The 16,550-nt window shown below is 37.8% G+C and overlaps 1 protein-coding gene and 1 non-coding gene across 2 annotated transcripts; both read right to left on the bottom strand.

The window, feature by feature from the left end:
• Positions 1 to 10,326: 10,326 nt before the first annotated feature.
• LOC138421804 (AP-3 complex subunit sigma-1) lies at positions 10,327 to 11,287 on the bottom strand. The gene has a single exon (XM_069556162.1). It carries the CDS (start codon positions 11,179 to 11,181, stop codon positions 10,600 to 10,602), a length of 582 nt encoding a protein of 193 aa, XP_069412263.1. The 5' UTR covers positions 11,182 to 11,287; the 3' UTR covers positions 10,327 to 10,599.
• Positions 11,288 to 16,274: 4,987 nt separating this feature from the next.
• TRNAC-ACA (transfer RNA cysteine (anticodon ACA)) lies at positions 16,275 to 16,346 on the bottom strand. The gene has a single exon. It is a non-coding gene; the product is annotated as a tRNA-Cys (tRNA).
• Between the last annotated feature and the right edge of the window lie 204 nt (positions 16,347 to 16,550).

Here is a 16,550-nt window from a genome sequence, read left to right on the forward strand (position 1 = left end):
TAATTGTAATTGTCTGTGTGTATGCTGGCTTCCCAGGTGGTGCTAGTGGTAAAGAACCTGCCTGTCAATGCAGACCTAAGGGAGGCAGGTTCAATCCTTGGGTCAGGAAGATCCCCTGGAGGAGGGAATGGCAACTCACTCCAGTTTTCTTCCCTGGAGAATCCCACGGACAGTGAAGCCTGGTAAGCTACAGTCTACAGGGTCATAAAGAGTCAGACATGACTGAAATGATTTAGCATGCACATGCTGTTTTTACTTAGATGATCCAGGCTTCTCTTCCTGGATTTCAAAACCTCAGAGTATTTATTTATATAACTATAGGATATTTCCTCTTATATCAGTGAATCTTTTCATCTGGAAAGTCAGGTGTCTACATATTCTTCCATAAAGTGGGTGATTATTTTCCAGTCCTGTCTGTCTGACCTCTCTTGTTGGAGCTCTCATTCCATGTTTGTACCTACAATTACCTGTTTCATTATTTTCTTCTTTGTCCTATACTTCTGCTTAGAGGTATTGAGCTCCGAGTTCGAACTCAACTTAATGGTTCTGTAATATTAATTCTTCTCTTTTAGTGCTTTTGGCCCAGCTTTAAATTCTATTATTAGATTTTGATTTTTTTCTAACATATTATGTCCCATAGGGTTTCGGAGATGTTAATTATTAATACATCTAAATATTTTGATGTGTCTATTACATTTTTATTATTAATAGAGCCTTTTATTTCTGCTTCATATTAGAAATTCTCTCCATTTGTATATCATTCCTCTCAGTAAGTGAATTTGTACTTATGATGTTCTCTTGTTTTAACATCACACCTTTACTTGATTCTTATAATCACGTAAAAGCAAAGGGCTTGAAAGTTCTATCCATTGTCCTTTACTGTAGTCTTTCTCTGCAGTGAGAATCCTGACTTCACCTTCAGTTCAGTTCAGTTCAGTTCAGTCGCTCAGTCGTGTCCGACTCTGCGACCCCATGAATCGCAGCATGCCAGGCCTCCCTGTCCATCACCAACTCCAACAGTCCACCCAAACCCATGTCCATCGAGTCGGTGATGCCATCCAAACATCTTATCCTCTGTTGTCTCCTTCTCCTCCTGCCCTCAACCTTTCCCAGCATCAGGGTCTTTTCAAATGGGTCAGCTCTTTGCATCAGGTGGCCAAAGTATTGGAGTTTCAGTTTCAACATCAGTCCTTCCAATGAACACCCAGGACTGATCTCCTTTAGGATGGACTAGTTGGATCTCCTTGCAGACCAAGGGACTCTCAAGAGTCTTCTCTAGCACCACAGTTCAAAAGCATCAGTTCTTCAGCACTCAGCTTTCTTTATAGTCCAACTCTCACATCCATACATGACTACTGGAAAAACCACAGCCTTGACCAGATGTACCTTTCCTTAATTTACTGTTATACTGTATGTTTTCCATGGCCTGGAACCAATGTATTTCTCATTCTAGAACAAAGGGGAAATGCCTAAGTACGGTATGTGTTTATGAACAATATTTGTGGAGTCATGTTTGATACCCAGAGTATAGATATTTATCATTTAGGTCTCAGATCTGACCTACTCTTTCTGGGAAAGTCTCACTGACCCACTTAAAATATGCACTCCTATTATGTGTTTCTGGGCACTGTGAATCTGCACTGTTAGAGTCTTCTTAAGTTTATTGTATCTGTTTGATTGCTATCATTCTATGCCATGAATTATGCAGAAATGGCAGGTATTGTGCTTGCTTTGTTCAACATTCTCTCCCCTGTGTTTAACATGTTGCTGGAGAATAGTGAGCTCATATTACACACTATGAAAATGAATGTAACAGACTAGAATTGAATGGAATTTGTTAATATGGAAGCTAAAGCTGAGTAAGTCTTAGGAGGAATCTGAGAAGAGGAATTTTTTTTTTTTCTGTTTATTGTCTGCTGTGTTTGGGGGTGGTGGTGGTTTAGTTGCTAAGACATGTTTGACTCATGTGATGTCCCCGCCCCCCTCATAGACTGCTAGGCTCCTCTGTCCGTGGATTTGGTAAGTGTGCTTAAGTGAGGACCAGATTTCCTCCAAAGATCTGTTCAAATTGACCCTTAGACAGAGAGAAAGAAATAAACTCCAAAGTATTAATAGCTAATGCCTGCCTGCCATTTAGAGTGTCTTCATGTCTTCACTTCTGCAAATGATGGATTAAGGAGGCTTTGGCACCACCTACTTTACTAAAATATTAGAGGTTTTTTTTTTTACTCTTGTGTTTGCTTAATTCCATCACCTCTTTCTCCATCAAGGCAACCGACAGGACCAAAATCCTTCCACATTGTGCATCTTTGCTTATTACTCACATATATAAAATACAACTAATTTTATGAATGCATAGACTCCTTGAAATTTTTTATTTTACAAAAATTATTTATATGAATATTTTCATACTTTACTTTCCTCATTTAAAAACACATTTCATTTGTAAATCTTATCCCTTTTCTTTCTTGCAGTTCTTTTCCTTGCTCATTTTTCTTGAAGACCTGGTTAAACAGAGCCTGGAGGAATTAACTTACACTGCTAATATTCAACTTTCCATTTGTTCCAAAAGTTACAAGGCAATAAGAAAGGAAAGCAAATATTAATAAAATATTAATTGAATATTCTACCCTAAAGATATTTTGGGCAATATTAATATTATAGTCTTTATGTAAAATTTATTATCTAGTTAAGCAAATATTTTCATCATATTTTATTCTAAAGTATTTTTGACAATTTTCCAATACATGCTGACCATAAAAATTGAAAATGTTAATTAAGTTAAATTTTGAGGTGCTAAATAAAATGGTATTAAATATATTTATTACTACTAATTTGTTACATATCACTGAATGTTTTATATATACTAAAGCTTCCCTTCCAAAATTATGGTATAGACTTTTACTTGTTCTGGTCTTCTGTTAAGATTCAATACTTTTTTTCTATTCTTGTCCAGACCTTTACTATTGAATTTAATTCTGGCCTAACATAGATGGTGCAGATCTCTTGTCCTGAGATTTTGTTAGTTCTCCACGTAAACCAAGTTATTCAGCATCTTTTCTCCACTAAATTTTCCTACTACACTATTTCTTCCTAATCTCTTTTTATATTTCTAAATAAATAAGTTTTTCCTCGCCACGCTGTCCCTGCTTTGAATTACCCTGGATCCACCAGGGCTGGACCCAGGCAATGTCCATTGAGTTGGTGATGTCATTCAACCATTTCATCCTCTGTCATCTCTTTCTCCTTTTTCCTTCAATCTTTCCTAACATCAGGCTCTTTTCCAGTGAGTCAGCTCCTGACATCAGGTTGCCAAGATATTGTAGCTTCAGCTTCAGCATCAGCCATTCAAACTTTCAGGACTGATTTCCTTTAGGATTGACTGGTTTGATCTGCTTGCAGTCCAAGGGACTCTCAAGAGTCTTCTCCTATACCACAGTTCAAAAGCATCAATTCTTTGGTGCTCAGCTTTTTTCGTGGTCCAACTCTCGCACCCATACATGACAGCTGGAAAAACCACAACTTTATCTATATGGACCTTTCATCAAGAGCTTTTTGATGAAAGTGAAAGAGAAGAGTGACAATGCTGGCTTAATACTCAACATTCAAATAACTAAGATCATGACATCTGGTCCCACTGCTTCATGTCAAATAGATGGAGAAACAGTGGAAACAGTGACAGACTTTACTTTCTTGGGCTTCAAAATCACTGCTGATGCCGACTGCAGCCATAAAATTAAAAGACACTTTCTCCTTAGAAGAAGAGCTATGACAAACTTAGACAGCATATTAAAAAGCAGAGACATTACTTTGCCAACAAAGGTCCGTCTACTCAAAGCTATGGTTTTTTCAAGTAATTATGTATGGATGTGAGACTTGGGCAATAAAGAAAGCTGAGTGCCAAAGAATTGAGGCTTTTGAATTGTGGTGTTGGAGAAGACTCTTGAGATTGCCTTGGACTGGAAGGAGATCAAAACAGTCAATCCTAAAGGAAATCAACTCTGAATATTAATTGGAAGGACTGACACTGAAGCTGAAGCTCCAATAATTTGGGCACCTGATGTGAATAACTGACTCAGTAGAAAAACGCTGGGAAAGATTGAATGCAGGAGGAAAAGGGGATGACAGAGGATGAGATGGTTGGATGACATTACTGACTCTTCGATGGACATGAGTTTGAGCAAGCTCTGGGAGTTGGAGATGGATGGAAAGCCTGGCATGCTGCAATCCATGGGGTTGCAAAGAGTCAGATATGATGGAGTGACTGAAATGAACTGAACTGAACTGAACTGATATGGACCTTTGTTGGCAAATAATGTCTCTGCTTCTTAATACACAGTCTAGGCTTGTCATTGCTTTTCTACCAAGCAGCAAGCGTCTTTTAATTTCATGATTGCAGTCAGCATCTGCAGTTATTTTGGAGCTTAAGAAAACAAACTCTCTCACTCTTTCCATCATTTCCCAATCTATTTGCCATGAAGTGATGGAACCAGATGCCATGATGTTAGAATTTTGAATGCTGAGTTTTAAGACAGCTTTTTCTCTCTCTTCTTTCACTTTCACCAAGAGGCTCTTTTGTTCTTTTTTGCTTTCTGCCATAAGGGTGGTGTCACATGCATGTTTTAGATTATTGATATTTCTTCCAGAAATCTTGATTCCAGCTTGTGCTTCACTCAGCTTGGCATATTGCATGATGTAGTCTGCATATAAGTTAAATAAGCAGGATGACAATATACAGCCTCGATGTACTCCTTTCCCAACTTTGAACCAGTACCTTGTTTCATGCCTGGTTCTAACTGTTGCTTCTTGACCTTCATACAGGTTTCACAGGAGGTAGGTAAGATGGTTTAGTATTCCCATCTCTTGAAGAATTTTCCACAGTTTGTGGTGATCCACACCATCACAGAGTTAGCATAGTCACTGAAGCAGAAGTAGATTTTTAATGTAATTTTCTTGCTTTTTCTATGATCCAACAGATGTTCAAAATTTGATTTCTGGTTCTGCTTCCTCTTATAAATCCAGCTTGAACATCTGGAAATCCTTGGTTAGTGTATTATTTAAGCCAAGCTTGGAGAGTTTTGAGCATTACTTTGATCACGTGTGAAATGAGTGCAGTTGCAGTAGTTTGAGCATTCTTTGCCAATGCCTTTCTTTGGGATTAGAATGAAAATTGATCTTTTCTAGTCCTGAGGCCAGTGTTGAGTTTTCCAAATTTGCCGACATATTGAATGCAGCACTTTCACAGCATCATCTTTTTGGTTTGGAATCCATCAGCTGAAATTCCATCACCTCCACTAGCTTTGTTTGATGTGATGCTTCCTAAGGCCCACTGGACTTTGCACTCCAAGCTGTCTGGTATAGGTGAGTGATCTGGGTCATTAAGATTTTTTTTTTTTAATAGTTCTCCTGTATATTCTTGCCATCTCTTCTTAATATCTTCTGCTTCTGTTAGATCCATATCATTCTGACTTTTATTGTGCCCATCTTCACATGAAAAGTTCCCTTGGTATCACTAATATTCTTGAAGAGTTCTCTAGTTGTTCCCATTCTGTGTGTGTGTGTGTGTGTGTGTGTGTGTGTGTGTGTGTTTTCCCCCTCTATGTCTTTGTATTGATCACTTAGGAAGGCTTTCTTATCTTCCTTGCTATTCTTTGAAACTGTATTCAGATGAGTATATCTTTCCTTTTCTCTTGCCTTTCTATTCTCTTCTTTTCTCAGTTATTTGTAAGACCTCCTTAGACAACCATTTGCCTTTTTTTTTTTCCCCCTTGCTGATGGTTTGGATCACTGCCTCTTGTACAATGTTAGGAGCCTCTGTCCATAGTTCTTTAGGCACTCTATCAGATATAAACCCTTGAATCTATTTGTCACTTCCACTGTATAATCTTTGGGTTTTGATTTAGGTCATAACCTGAATGGTCTACTGGTTTTCCCTACTGTCTTCAGTTTAAGTCTGAATTTTGCAATAAGGAGTTCTTGATCTGAGCCACAGTTAGCTCCTGGTCTTGTTTTTGTTGACTGCATAGAGTTTCTCCATCTTTGGCTGCAAAGAATATAATCAATCTGATTTCAGTATTGACAATCTAGTAATGTCCATGTGTAGAGTTTTCTCTTGTGTTGTTAGAAGAGAGTTTTTATTATTCAAAATTTGGTTATATATCTACAGTGAAAATGATCATCCATTATTTATTTCCCATTTAGTGATTTCCCATTTAGTGCTATAAATTTTTTGACATAAAGTTCTTTAATCACTGTGAAATGAAATGTCTCTAGGCATAGATAAGTCACATCTCTCTTTTAAAGATTAGATAGATCTCTACTATGAAATCATCATTTTAAGTTAACACTAATTTATCTAGTAATTAGTCTAGTAAAGCCTTATGTCCTTCTTTAACAACCATTTGTAATTTTTGCCGGGCTAGGTCATTATTTGTTTAATAAGTTTTTAAATTAGTTTCCATAAATTTACATGTAGTAAATTATATTATTATGATTGAATCAACTGCTTCTGTACCCGTGACTGTGTATTTTTCTCATTTTTAACATAATATTATTATATGTTCATTTTAATTTTTAGTGCACCCTCCCCAGTTACTTTTGTTTTGAGTTTTTGTATGTAAGATACACCGAAGATTATCTTGTTCTTCAAAACCATTTTCTCCTTTCCTATTGCTGTAAGAGGATGATATTGCCCTGCACTTATCTAGTGAATTTCAGTGCCTCCAAATAAGTAATGTGCATCACTGGCCACATGTGATTTGTTTGGCAAAGAGCACTTGAGTGGCAAAGTGCAAGCAAATGCTTTAAATGCAGTCGTGTGCTTGTTGCTTCTCCCTGGGTCATGAAAATGACATCTTCCATGTGGTTACTGAAACCTCAACCTGAGTCCCCAGTCTCAGTCCACGTAGCCTGGAGAAGTTTCAACCAACACAGCCCTCCGAGGATATCAGCAAGAAAGAAATCTTAGGCGTCATAAACCACAAGGATGACAGGTTTATTTGTCAGTGCAGCAAAGTTGATTAACACAAGATGAGGATTTACTCCAGTTATTTCTAGTCAATTTTAAATATAAAGTCTTTTAAAGTATTTTCAAGCAATCTGTCATCAGTTTTGTTATTCCTTATATTCCCTTTTATTTACTTTCCTAAAGATTGAAATTTCAGAAGTATTTTTTTTAATTCAGGTCATTATTGATAACTGTGTTTCTTACATTAAAGAAGTTCACATTTTTATACTGTATGTTTACAATTTTTTCTAAGTTTATTAAATATATGATCATGGTTGTAGCCTTTGAAATATTCATTTTTTAAAAGCTTCAAAACTTACAGCCACATGCATGATTAATTTCATAAGTGTTCCTTGGACACTAATAAAATATACATGTATTCAATATTCATAGAATGCAAAATCAGATATTCATGTTTGAGTGGAGTTTATTGCAGTATTCAATTCATATATGTTCTCATTTATTAATTTTTAATAGATTTTTCTATTTCTGAAAAAGATATATTCCATTCTCTGAGTATCATTCTATTTTTATCAACTTCTCCTGCATTTCTGATTGATTGAGCTTTATGTTTGGAATCCTAAAAGCTTTGGTACTTACAGTTTTATGAGGAATATGTCCTCCAAGAAAATTGCATTTTATCATTGCACATTACCTTATTTAATTTCAGCCTTAAAAGAATATATTTATTTTCCCTTGCTCCAGCTCACCTGTTACATTTTTTCCTAAAATGTTGTTGTGCTATTTCTAGTAATTTAGTTTTATTTTTCCCTTTTCTATGAGTATTCTCCATATCACAAATATTGCTTAGACTTGATAGCACAAAATTCCAAGCACACTATCATTGCATTAATCAGATATAAAATGCCACCAGACACTGCTTATTCTTCTTTCATTTTCTCTCTTCTTAAACTGTCTGAGTCACTTAGAGTTGTTTAGAGCATTTTCTGAAATAGTTTTCTTAGATGAGGTAACCAAAACTGGGAGTCCTTAGTTTTTCTTTCAACTAACAAGTAAATGATAAGTTGTCAGCCAATAACATTCTGTAGTTCTTCTCTAGTAATCTACTAAACTAATTTTTAAATACCATATTTAATATAATTTTTTGAAATATAAATAAGTTGCTCCATTTAATTGGAAGCTTCTGATTTTTTTAAGTGCTTGAAATTCAAAAATCATGAGACATTGCCTCTATATTCCTTTCCTCCACCAACACACACACACACACAAACCCCATCCTTCCCTCTTTCCAGGGCATATGCCTGCTTGCTATTGATGTTGTCTATTTGCTAAGTCATGTCCAACTCTTTGCGACTCCATGGACTGTAGCCCACCAGGACCCTCTGTCCATGGGATTCTCCAGGCAAGAGTACTGGAGTGGGTAGCCGTTTCCCTCTCCAGGGGATCTTCCTGACCCAGGGATTGAACCTGCATCTCTTGCTTAATAGGCAGATTCTTCACCACTGAGCCGCATGGGAAGCCCATATGCTTGCTTCATTAGCACCTGGTTTTCCAGCTCTTCTAGTAACTAGGCTGTACCAAGTTGCTGTCCATGGAATATGGTTGGAAAGTTGTGCAACCTCCATTTTACAGGTTTACAAAGAAAACAATTGACTGTGAGTGTTTCTTTCCTCTTCCCAAAGCTGCAAACTTGATAGGGTGGCACTCAAGCTAATGGAGACAACTTCCTTGAGGATGGTGTTAACCGCAGTTTGGCAGAAACTAGCTTCCTGGTTTCTCTCAGGGAATAGAATTCCCTTCCCAGATTACATTGATCACATTGGTATGTGGGAAAGGAATAAAATTCTGTGTTATTTAACATCTCTGCTTTGCTGTGGGATGGGGGAGGGATGGAAAGTCTTTTTCCTGGGGGTTCTCAGAGTGTGGCTCATGAACCAGTGAGGACCCCAAAGACACTTTCAAGGTGTTCCTGGGGTCAAATCACTTTGAAAATAACATTAAGATGTCAGTTGTCTTAAATGATGGTGTTTAAGTGTGTTGGCATAAAACTGCACAAATCACCATTTTATTGCTCACTGCCATACATGCACAGGAAAAGTCATTCCCTTATTTCACTTGAGAATGTCGTTGAGCAAACAGTAATAATTATTAATGTTATCAAAATTTGACCTTTGTGAGTAAAGCTCTTTAATAGTCTATGTAAAGACATAGGAACAAAGCATGAAGCATTTCTACTACATACTGATATAATTGTTACCCACAGCAAAAAAATAGGTAGGTAATTGTGTCTGCTGTCAGCTGAATTGGTTGCTTTTTTCATGGAATGCCATTAATACTAGAAAGAATGACTGAAAGACAAATGATGGCTGTTCAAACATGAATATTTGGCAAGAGAAAACACCTGACTATTTATTGATGATGATAAAATTTGAGCTTTCAGGGGAAAATCAGAATTTTGGAAAACTTGTGTCCCCAATGACAGCTGGCAGCTTCACTATACTCAAAAACATTTTTAAAAATGGATTTTAGTGTGCGTATGTATTTTGGTAGTGCATAATAAAGTGGGTGACTATTTGGAAGATTCATAGTTAGGCAGTATTTTTCAGATGATCAATGCATGATGTTACAGATCTGCATAAATAAAAGAGTTAGTCAAAATGCAAGAGACCAGTGAACTCTAATGTGATAGAGGGTGAAAAATTTATTGATATGGACTTAGGTTCTACACAACAGCTAGCTTTTGAAAAACTGTCACTCGTCAAATTTTGGTGTAGTTACAAAAATAAAATATCAGCAAGTATCTGAAAAGGTTGAAAACACACTCACTTTTCCAAATTCTTATCTCTGAAGACATATTTCATCATGTGCTTCAATCAAAATAATGAATCACAACAGATTGAATGCAGAATTAGACATGAAATCAGCTGCCTTCTGATAAACCAGACATTAAAGAGATTTGCTAAAATATGAGATATCACTCCTCTCAATAACTTGTTTGGAAATATATATATATATATAATATATTTTATATGAACAGGTACCAAATGTATCACTTTATTTTTAAGTAAATTAGTAAATAGATTATTTTTGAAATTCTTCATTTTAATTTCCAACACAGTACATTTCTTTTTTTTTTTTTTTTTTTATAAGTCTGGTTACCTTGAAGTTTATTTAAACTAAGAGAAATAGGTCATAATGTTTTCATGCAATACATACTTCGTTCTTTAAATTACAATTGTGACAAATAACAGAAATTATTAAGGAATGCTGCACTTGTGATCCATACAAAACACCAACATTTTGGGTTGTACACAATTTAAAGAAATGTCCTGAACACTTTTCAAAATACTGTAATAGTCAATACATACAGGCATGCCTTACGTGGCCACAGGAATGCAGTTTAGAAAATAAAAAAAAAATCACACTGGAACTACTTAATTTCTTCGAAACCACTGAGCAAGAAAAGCAACACTGAACTTCCATACTGATTTTATATAACGTCTATACAGTACCTTGACTTAAATCCAAGAGTAAAAGTTAAGACTCTCCTCCTTTATTTTTGGTAAACAACTGCATGGTAAACCTGGATGACTTTCCCCTGGATTTTACCTGGGAGTGGCCTTTTTAGTTTTTTATTTAAAAGAGGGCAGGTTTGGCACTTTTATACTGATGTCACCAATGTTAATATTTCTTGGGATCTCAGGAAGGTTCATATTCTTTACAGCTGATACAGCACGGGCTGGAGCTCCCGCTAAGCCAGCCTCAGACTTCTCCAGTTTATTTTGTGCATCAATTTGTGTAACAATCTCATTCATGTTGGTCTCCAATACCATTCCCCCCATCACCATTTCTGCAAGAATATTGTGAACCTTGTCTACATGGAAAATTAAATCCAGTTCACAGACGTTTTCAAAACACTTGTCTAATGTTTCCACAAATACTTGAATTAGATCTAAAATGCCAAGTTCACTTTCTGAAGAATCCACACAGAAGACAAAATATAATGTTGCATAATGTCTATAAATCAGTTTGTTGTCAGATCCTCCGATTAATAATCCTCCTTCTAGGAAATTACAAACATTTTCATCTCTCTTAGATACCAAATGGAATGTCTCCCTGATGATTTGCTGTTGTGTATCTTCACTGTAGGGCTGGTAGAACTTGGAGAGCCGCGGCTTCCCGTGGTTGTTAAAGATGAGGATCGCCTTGATCATGGCTGAGCCGGGCGGACCGGGTGGGAACTGGGGGCCAGGGCGGGGGCGGGCGCGCGAGCCTCGCCTCGGGATCTCGCCGGCTGTCCTTCCCCACCCGCCCCCTCCCGCACACCCAACACAGTACATTTCATGCGAAGAGTTAACTCATTGGAAAAGACTTTGATGCTGGGAGGGACTGGGGGCAGGAGGAGAAGGAGACGACAGAGGATGAGATGACTGGACGGCATAACTGACTCGATGGATGTGAATCTGAGTGAACTCCGGGAGTTGGTGGACAGGGAGGCCTGGCGTGCTGCGATCCATGGGATCAGTCGCAAAGAGTCGGACACGACTGAGCGACTGAACTGAACTGAACTGAACTGAAAGCACATAAACAAAAACTCTTCTAGATCACTAATTGTATGTAAGAGTGGAAGGGATTTCTGAAAACTAAATTCTTGGTTTACCAATATGTTAGAGAAAGTGAAAAGTGAAAAGTGAAATTGTCAGTTCTCAGTCATGTCCGACCCTTTGCCACCCCATGGATTATAGCCCGCCAGACTCCTCTGTCCATGAGGATTCTCCAGGCAAGAATACCAGAGTAGGTTGCCATGTCCTTCTCCAGGGAATCTTCCTGACCCAGGTATCAAACCCAGATCTCCTGCATTGCAGGCAGATTCTTTATTGTCTGAGCCATCTTTACTAAAAATAACACATTTCCAGAATATGTGTGTGTTTCACTTTCACATCACTATTTAGGTAAATTAGTGAGGCTATCCAAAATGGACCCAAATCTGTCAGGGATATTTTTTTCCTTCCATATACTGCCACTGTATCATCTGTTCCCTTCTTTCCTTGTGGAACTCATCTCTCATTAATTCCACCTTTTAAATTTTTACTTTTGATGAGTTGATCCATTTGTTTTAACTGTGTTACATTTCAATATTTTTATTCAGTTACTATGCTTTCAGTATACTAATTTATTTTAAAATTAAAAACTAATGACTTGAGTTGCGGGGCATATATTTATGTTCTAAGGGAATATCCTTAAGTGTTCATTTGATTTAGTGGACTCATTGGTTGCTTGTTCTAATTCCAGACTGCTCATGAATTCCCTCATCATTAGGCTTCTCCTGGTCTGCCTGGTGCTTTGTCTTCCTCTCCCTGGTTAATGGATTTTCCTAAGCAAGTTGGTATTTTGCCTACTTTCAGCTCAAAATATTCTATGCATCACAGTGACATTCCACAGAGAGGCAACATTTTCTTCTGTGTTAGAAGTTCAACTCCTGTGGGACAATGAAGTACAAGCCTTGTCTGTTGTCAGTATACACTAGGGGCTACAGAAGAAATCTCCAGTCCCAACTGTCCTCATTTTCCTCTGAACTCACTCTTGCCCTCATATTGTGTGAAAAATTCACCCATATTATTGCCAGGACTTAAAAAGCACAACAGGATTTTGTAATATGATAATTCATGACAAATAGATGGGGAAACAATGGAAACAGTGAGAGACTTTATTTTCTTGGGCTCCAAAATCACTGCAGACGGTGACTGCGGCCATGAAATTAAAAGACAGTTGCACCTTGAAGGAAAAGCTATGACAAAACTAGACAGCTTATCAAAAGCAGAGACATTACTTTGCTGACAAAGGTCCATACATTAAAAGCTATGGTGTTCCCGTAGTCATGTATGGATGTGAGAGTTGGACCATAAAGAAGGCTGAGTGCCAAAGAATTGATGCTTTTGAACTGTGGTGTTGAAGAAGACTCTTAAAATTCCCTTGGACTGTAAGGAGACCAAACCAGTCAATCCTAAAAGAAATCAACCCTGAATAGTCACTGGAAGGACTGATGCTGAAGGTGAAACTTCAATACTTTTGCCACCTGATGTGAAGAGGCGACCCATTAGAAGAGACCCTCATCTTGGAAAGACTGAAGGCAGGAGGAGAAGGGAATGATAGAGAATGAGATGGTTGGATGGTATCACCAACTCGATGTACATGAGTTTGAGCAAGCTCTGAGAGATGGTGAAGGACAGGGAAGCCTGGCGTGCTGCAGTCCATGGGGCCTCAAAAAGTCAGACAGGACTGAGCAACTGAATAACAGATGACCATAACTGCATTAATGGAAGGAGCTCTACATTTTTTTTTTCCTCCACAGAGGAGCCCAGATCTCTCTTGGAACCATGGAATTACAATCTCCACCTTGGCCCTGTCACACTTGATTGTGCTGGGCTGAGGAATAGCATTATAAAAGATCAAGTACTTGGTTTATACTTGCACCTGCTGTCTGGGTGCTAAGTCGCTCAGTAATGTCCGACTCTTTGCAACCCCATGGATTTTAGCCTTCCAGGGAGGCTCTGTCTGTGGGATTCTCCAGGCAAGAATACTGGAGTGGTTTGCAATGCCCTCCTCCAGGGGATCTTCTCAACCCAAGGATCTAACCAGAGTTTCTTATGTCTTCTGCATTGGAAGGGCAGGTTCTTTACCACTAGCTCCATCTGGGAAGCCCTCAATAACAACCTGTGTGTGTGCTAAATAGCTGCAGTCATACCTACTGGAATTCCTGAAAAAATCTAGGGTTTTGCATTTTCACTTTGCATTTTCACCCACATCTTCCTGGATCTAAGTTTTAGTCACTGCTATTCTCAAGAGAACTGTATGTCCACATCTTTTATCCATAGTGCTGAAACTCACAGAAGTCTGGAAACAAAAAGTCTTTGACAGCAAAACTGAATCTGGTGAAAATATGCACATGTTTCGGTGTAGAACTATATATGTGTCTTAGGATGGAGTAAAGTCCCAATCTCCCTCACCATGGCTCTATACAATAGAAACTACAGGTATCATATTATATTTATAAAAATTGAAAATTTCTAAATTTTCAGACATACCTGGTTCCATTGGATCCTGTGCCTTTGTACTTGAGGGCTTCCCAGGTGGTTCAGTGGTAAAGAATCCCCCTGCCAATGCTTTTTGCTGAGGTTTCTCCTTCTTCATCACCCTCCTCAGCCACATTTCATTGGACAGCACACACTGACCTTGCTGCAGGACTAAATTTCAATTGGCTGTTGTCACTCAAAGCATTCATTTGTAATTTTGTTGCTTGCTCTTTAGACTTGAGAAACAGTTTCCTTTGCAGGCCACTAAGTCCCTGACCATGTGAATTTCTTCATTGCTGCTGCTAAGTCGCTTCAGTCGTGTCCGACTCTGCGTGACTCCAGAGACGGCAGTCCACAAGGCTCCCCCGTCCCTGGGATTCTCCAGGCAAGAACACTGGAGTGGGTTGCCATTTCCTTCTCCAGTGCATGAAAGTAAAAAAGTGAAAGTGAAGTCGCTCAGTCGTGTCTGACTCTTTGCGACCCCATGGACTACAGCCCACCAGGCTCCTCCGTCCATGGGATTTTCCAGGCAAGAGTACTGGAGTGGGGTGCCATCGCCTTATTTATGGTAAAAATAAATAGAAACCTCAATTAAATATAGCTGGGAGACCAGCAGGGGGAGCTCTCACACCCTGTGACTGGAGTCCAGCCCGACAAGAGGACTGAGTCAATGAAAAGCCATTATGGATTGTCACCCCAGGAAAATCACGGATGTTGAAGGGCTCACACCAGTGGGTGTTTAAACACCATGGTCAGTCCACAGTGTATTGACATATCAGTCACACAGCCTAGTTCAGTTCAGTCGCTCAGTCATGTCAGACTTTGCTACCCCATGGACTGCAGCATGCCAGACTTCCCTGTCCTTCACTATCTCCTGGAGTTTGCTTAAACGCATGTCCTTTGAGCCAATGATGCCATCCAACCATCTCATCCTCTGTTGTCCCCTTCTCCTGACTTCAATCTTTCCCAGCCTCAGGGTCTTTTCCAATGAGTCAGTTCTTTGTATCACGTGGCCAAATTATTGGAATTTCAGTTTCACACAGCCCCACTAATTCCCAAAAGGAACAGAAAAGTGCAATGAAATGCTTGCCCAGAGATGGGGCAACCGAAAATGTTAGATGAAAAGCATTAATGAGTACCTCAGAGTATAAGCCAAATATATACTACAGATTCCGAAAATCAGAAAATTAATTTGGAAGGATTTTACCTATCAAGATCATATGAGTATTTGTGAAAGATATACACAATCAGCATAATTATTTAATTATGTGCCATCTAAAGCTTATATTGTGAAACAGATACTTATTAGATAATTTATGGAAAGTATGACAATTAAAGACAGTATGATAAATTATCATCCCCATTTTGAGTTATTAGATAAAAGCTTTTATTCACAATAAAACTTGTTTAAGCACCGAGGTGATTTCTTTTAAAATTCATGTATTTTTGGCTAATGATGTGGCTGGATGCAGTGGAACATCTGTTGTTTACAAGTTTCAACTATCCATTGGGTCACTTATGAATTTTCACACAGATTATAAACTGTGTTATTAAGATTTCAGAGAGTAAACATTTAACTGAATAAGTTAATATTATTTTAATTAGAAAATGTTATTAATTATTACCTATGCTAAACCTTAAAGAATTTACCTTCTTAAAAAAATTTGTATTAAAGCAAACATTGCAGCTACTGTATTGAATCTCTAGTTGAATAATTAAAGTCCTAAGCTTCAACTTGCAGCATATTAAATAAACCGAAGCATTTTAATTCTTCTTACAATGTGAATTTCCTCATGAAAAGTCATACAGCTTTATTATTTTCTGAAAAAAAGTTTTTCTCTTGATTCTTAGCATTTTTCCAGCTCTTTTCACATCAGTTATTGCTAGCTTCCTCCTGAGTGGTTTGTGGATAATATGATCTACTAATATCAAAATTACTTTATAGCAATGGCATAACATATGAGTACAAATTCTTCCTATAGAGTCAATAATTTATCAAAACACATATGTCTTACTCCAAAGATACATTTATAGATATTTTTCTTAGAAATCTGGGAGAAAGTGCATACGATCAATGTTATTAACATATGAAGTGAAGTGAAGTGAAGTGAAGTCGCTCAGTCGTGTCCGACTCTTTGAGACCCCATGGACTGTAGCCTACCAGGCTCCTCTGTCCATGAGATTTTCCAGGCAATAGTACTGAAGTGGATTGCCATTTCCTTCTCCAGGGTATATTCCCTACCCAGGGATCGAACCTGGGTCTCCCGCATTGTAGACAGACGCTTTACCATCTGAGCTACCAGGGAAGTCCCTATTAACATATAATCATATTTTATTATCTCCAGTTATATGCCAAAAACATTGCACTGATAATTATATTTAAAATAAATTGCATAGCAATTTTGAACTCTTATTAATAGGAACAATACTTTTGTCAATTGCTTTCTAAAAATTAAATCAATTTATCTCTAAAGCTGGCACACTTATTTTCTAAATATAGTTATATAATT

This window comes from Ovis canadensis, chromosome 16 (genome assembly GCF_042477335.2).
Source record: "Ovis canadensis isolate MfBH-ARS-UI-01 breed Bighorn chromosome 16, ARS-UI_OviCan_v2, whole genome shotgun sequence".
Lineage (NCBI taxonomy): Eukaryota > Metazoa > Chordata > Mammalia > Artiodactyla > Bovidae > Ovis > Ovis canadensis.

Excerpts from the sequence above, each read along its gene's own strand:
- LOC138421804 (XM_069556162.1), bottom strand. The coding sequence starts at position 11,181 with ATGATCAAGGCGATCCTCATCTTTAACAACCACGGGAAGCCGCGGCTC.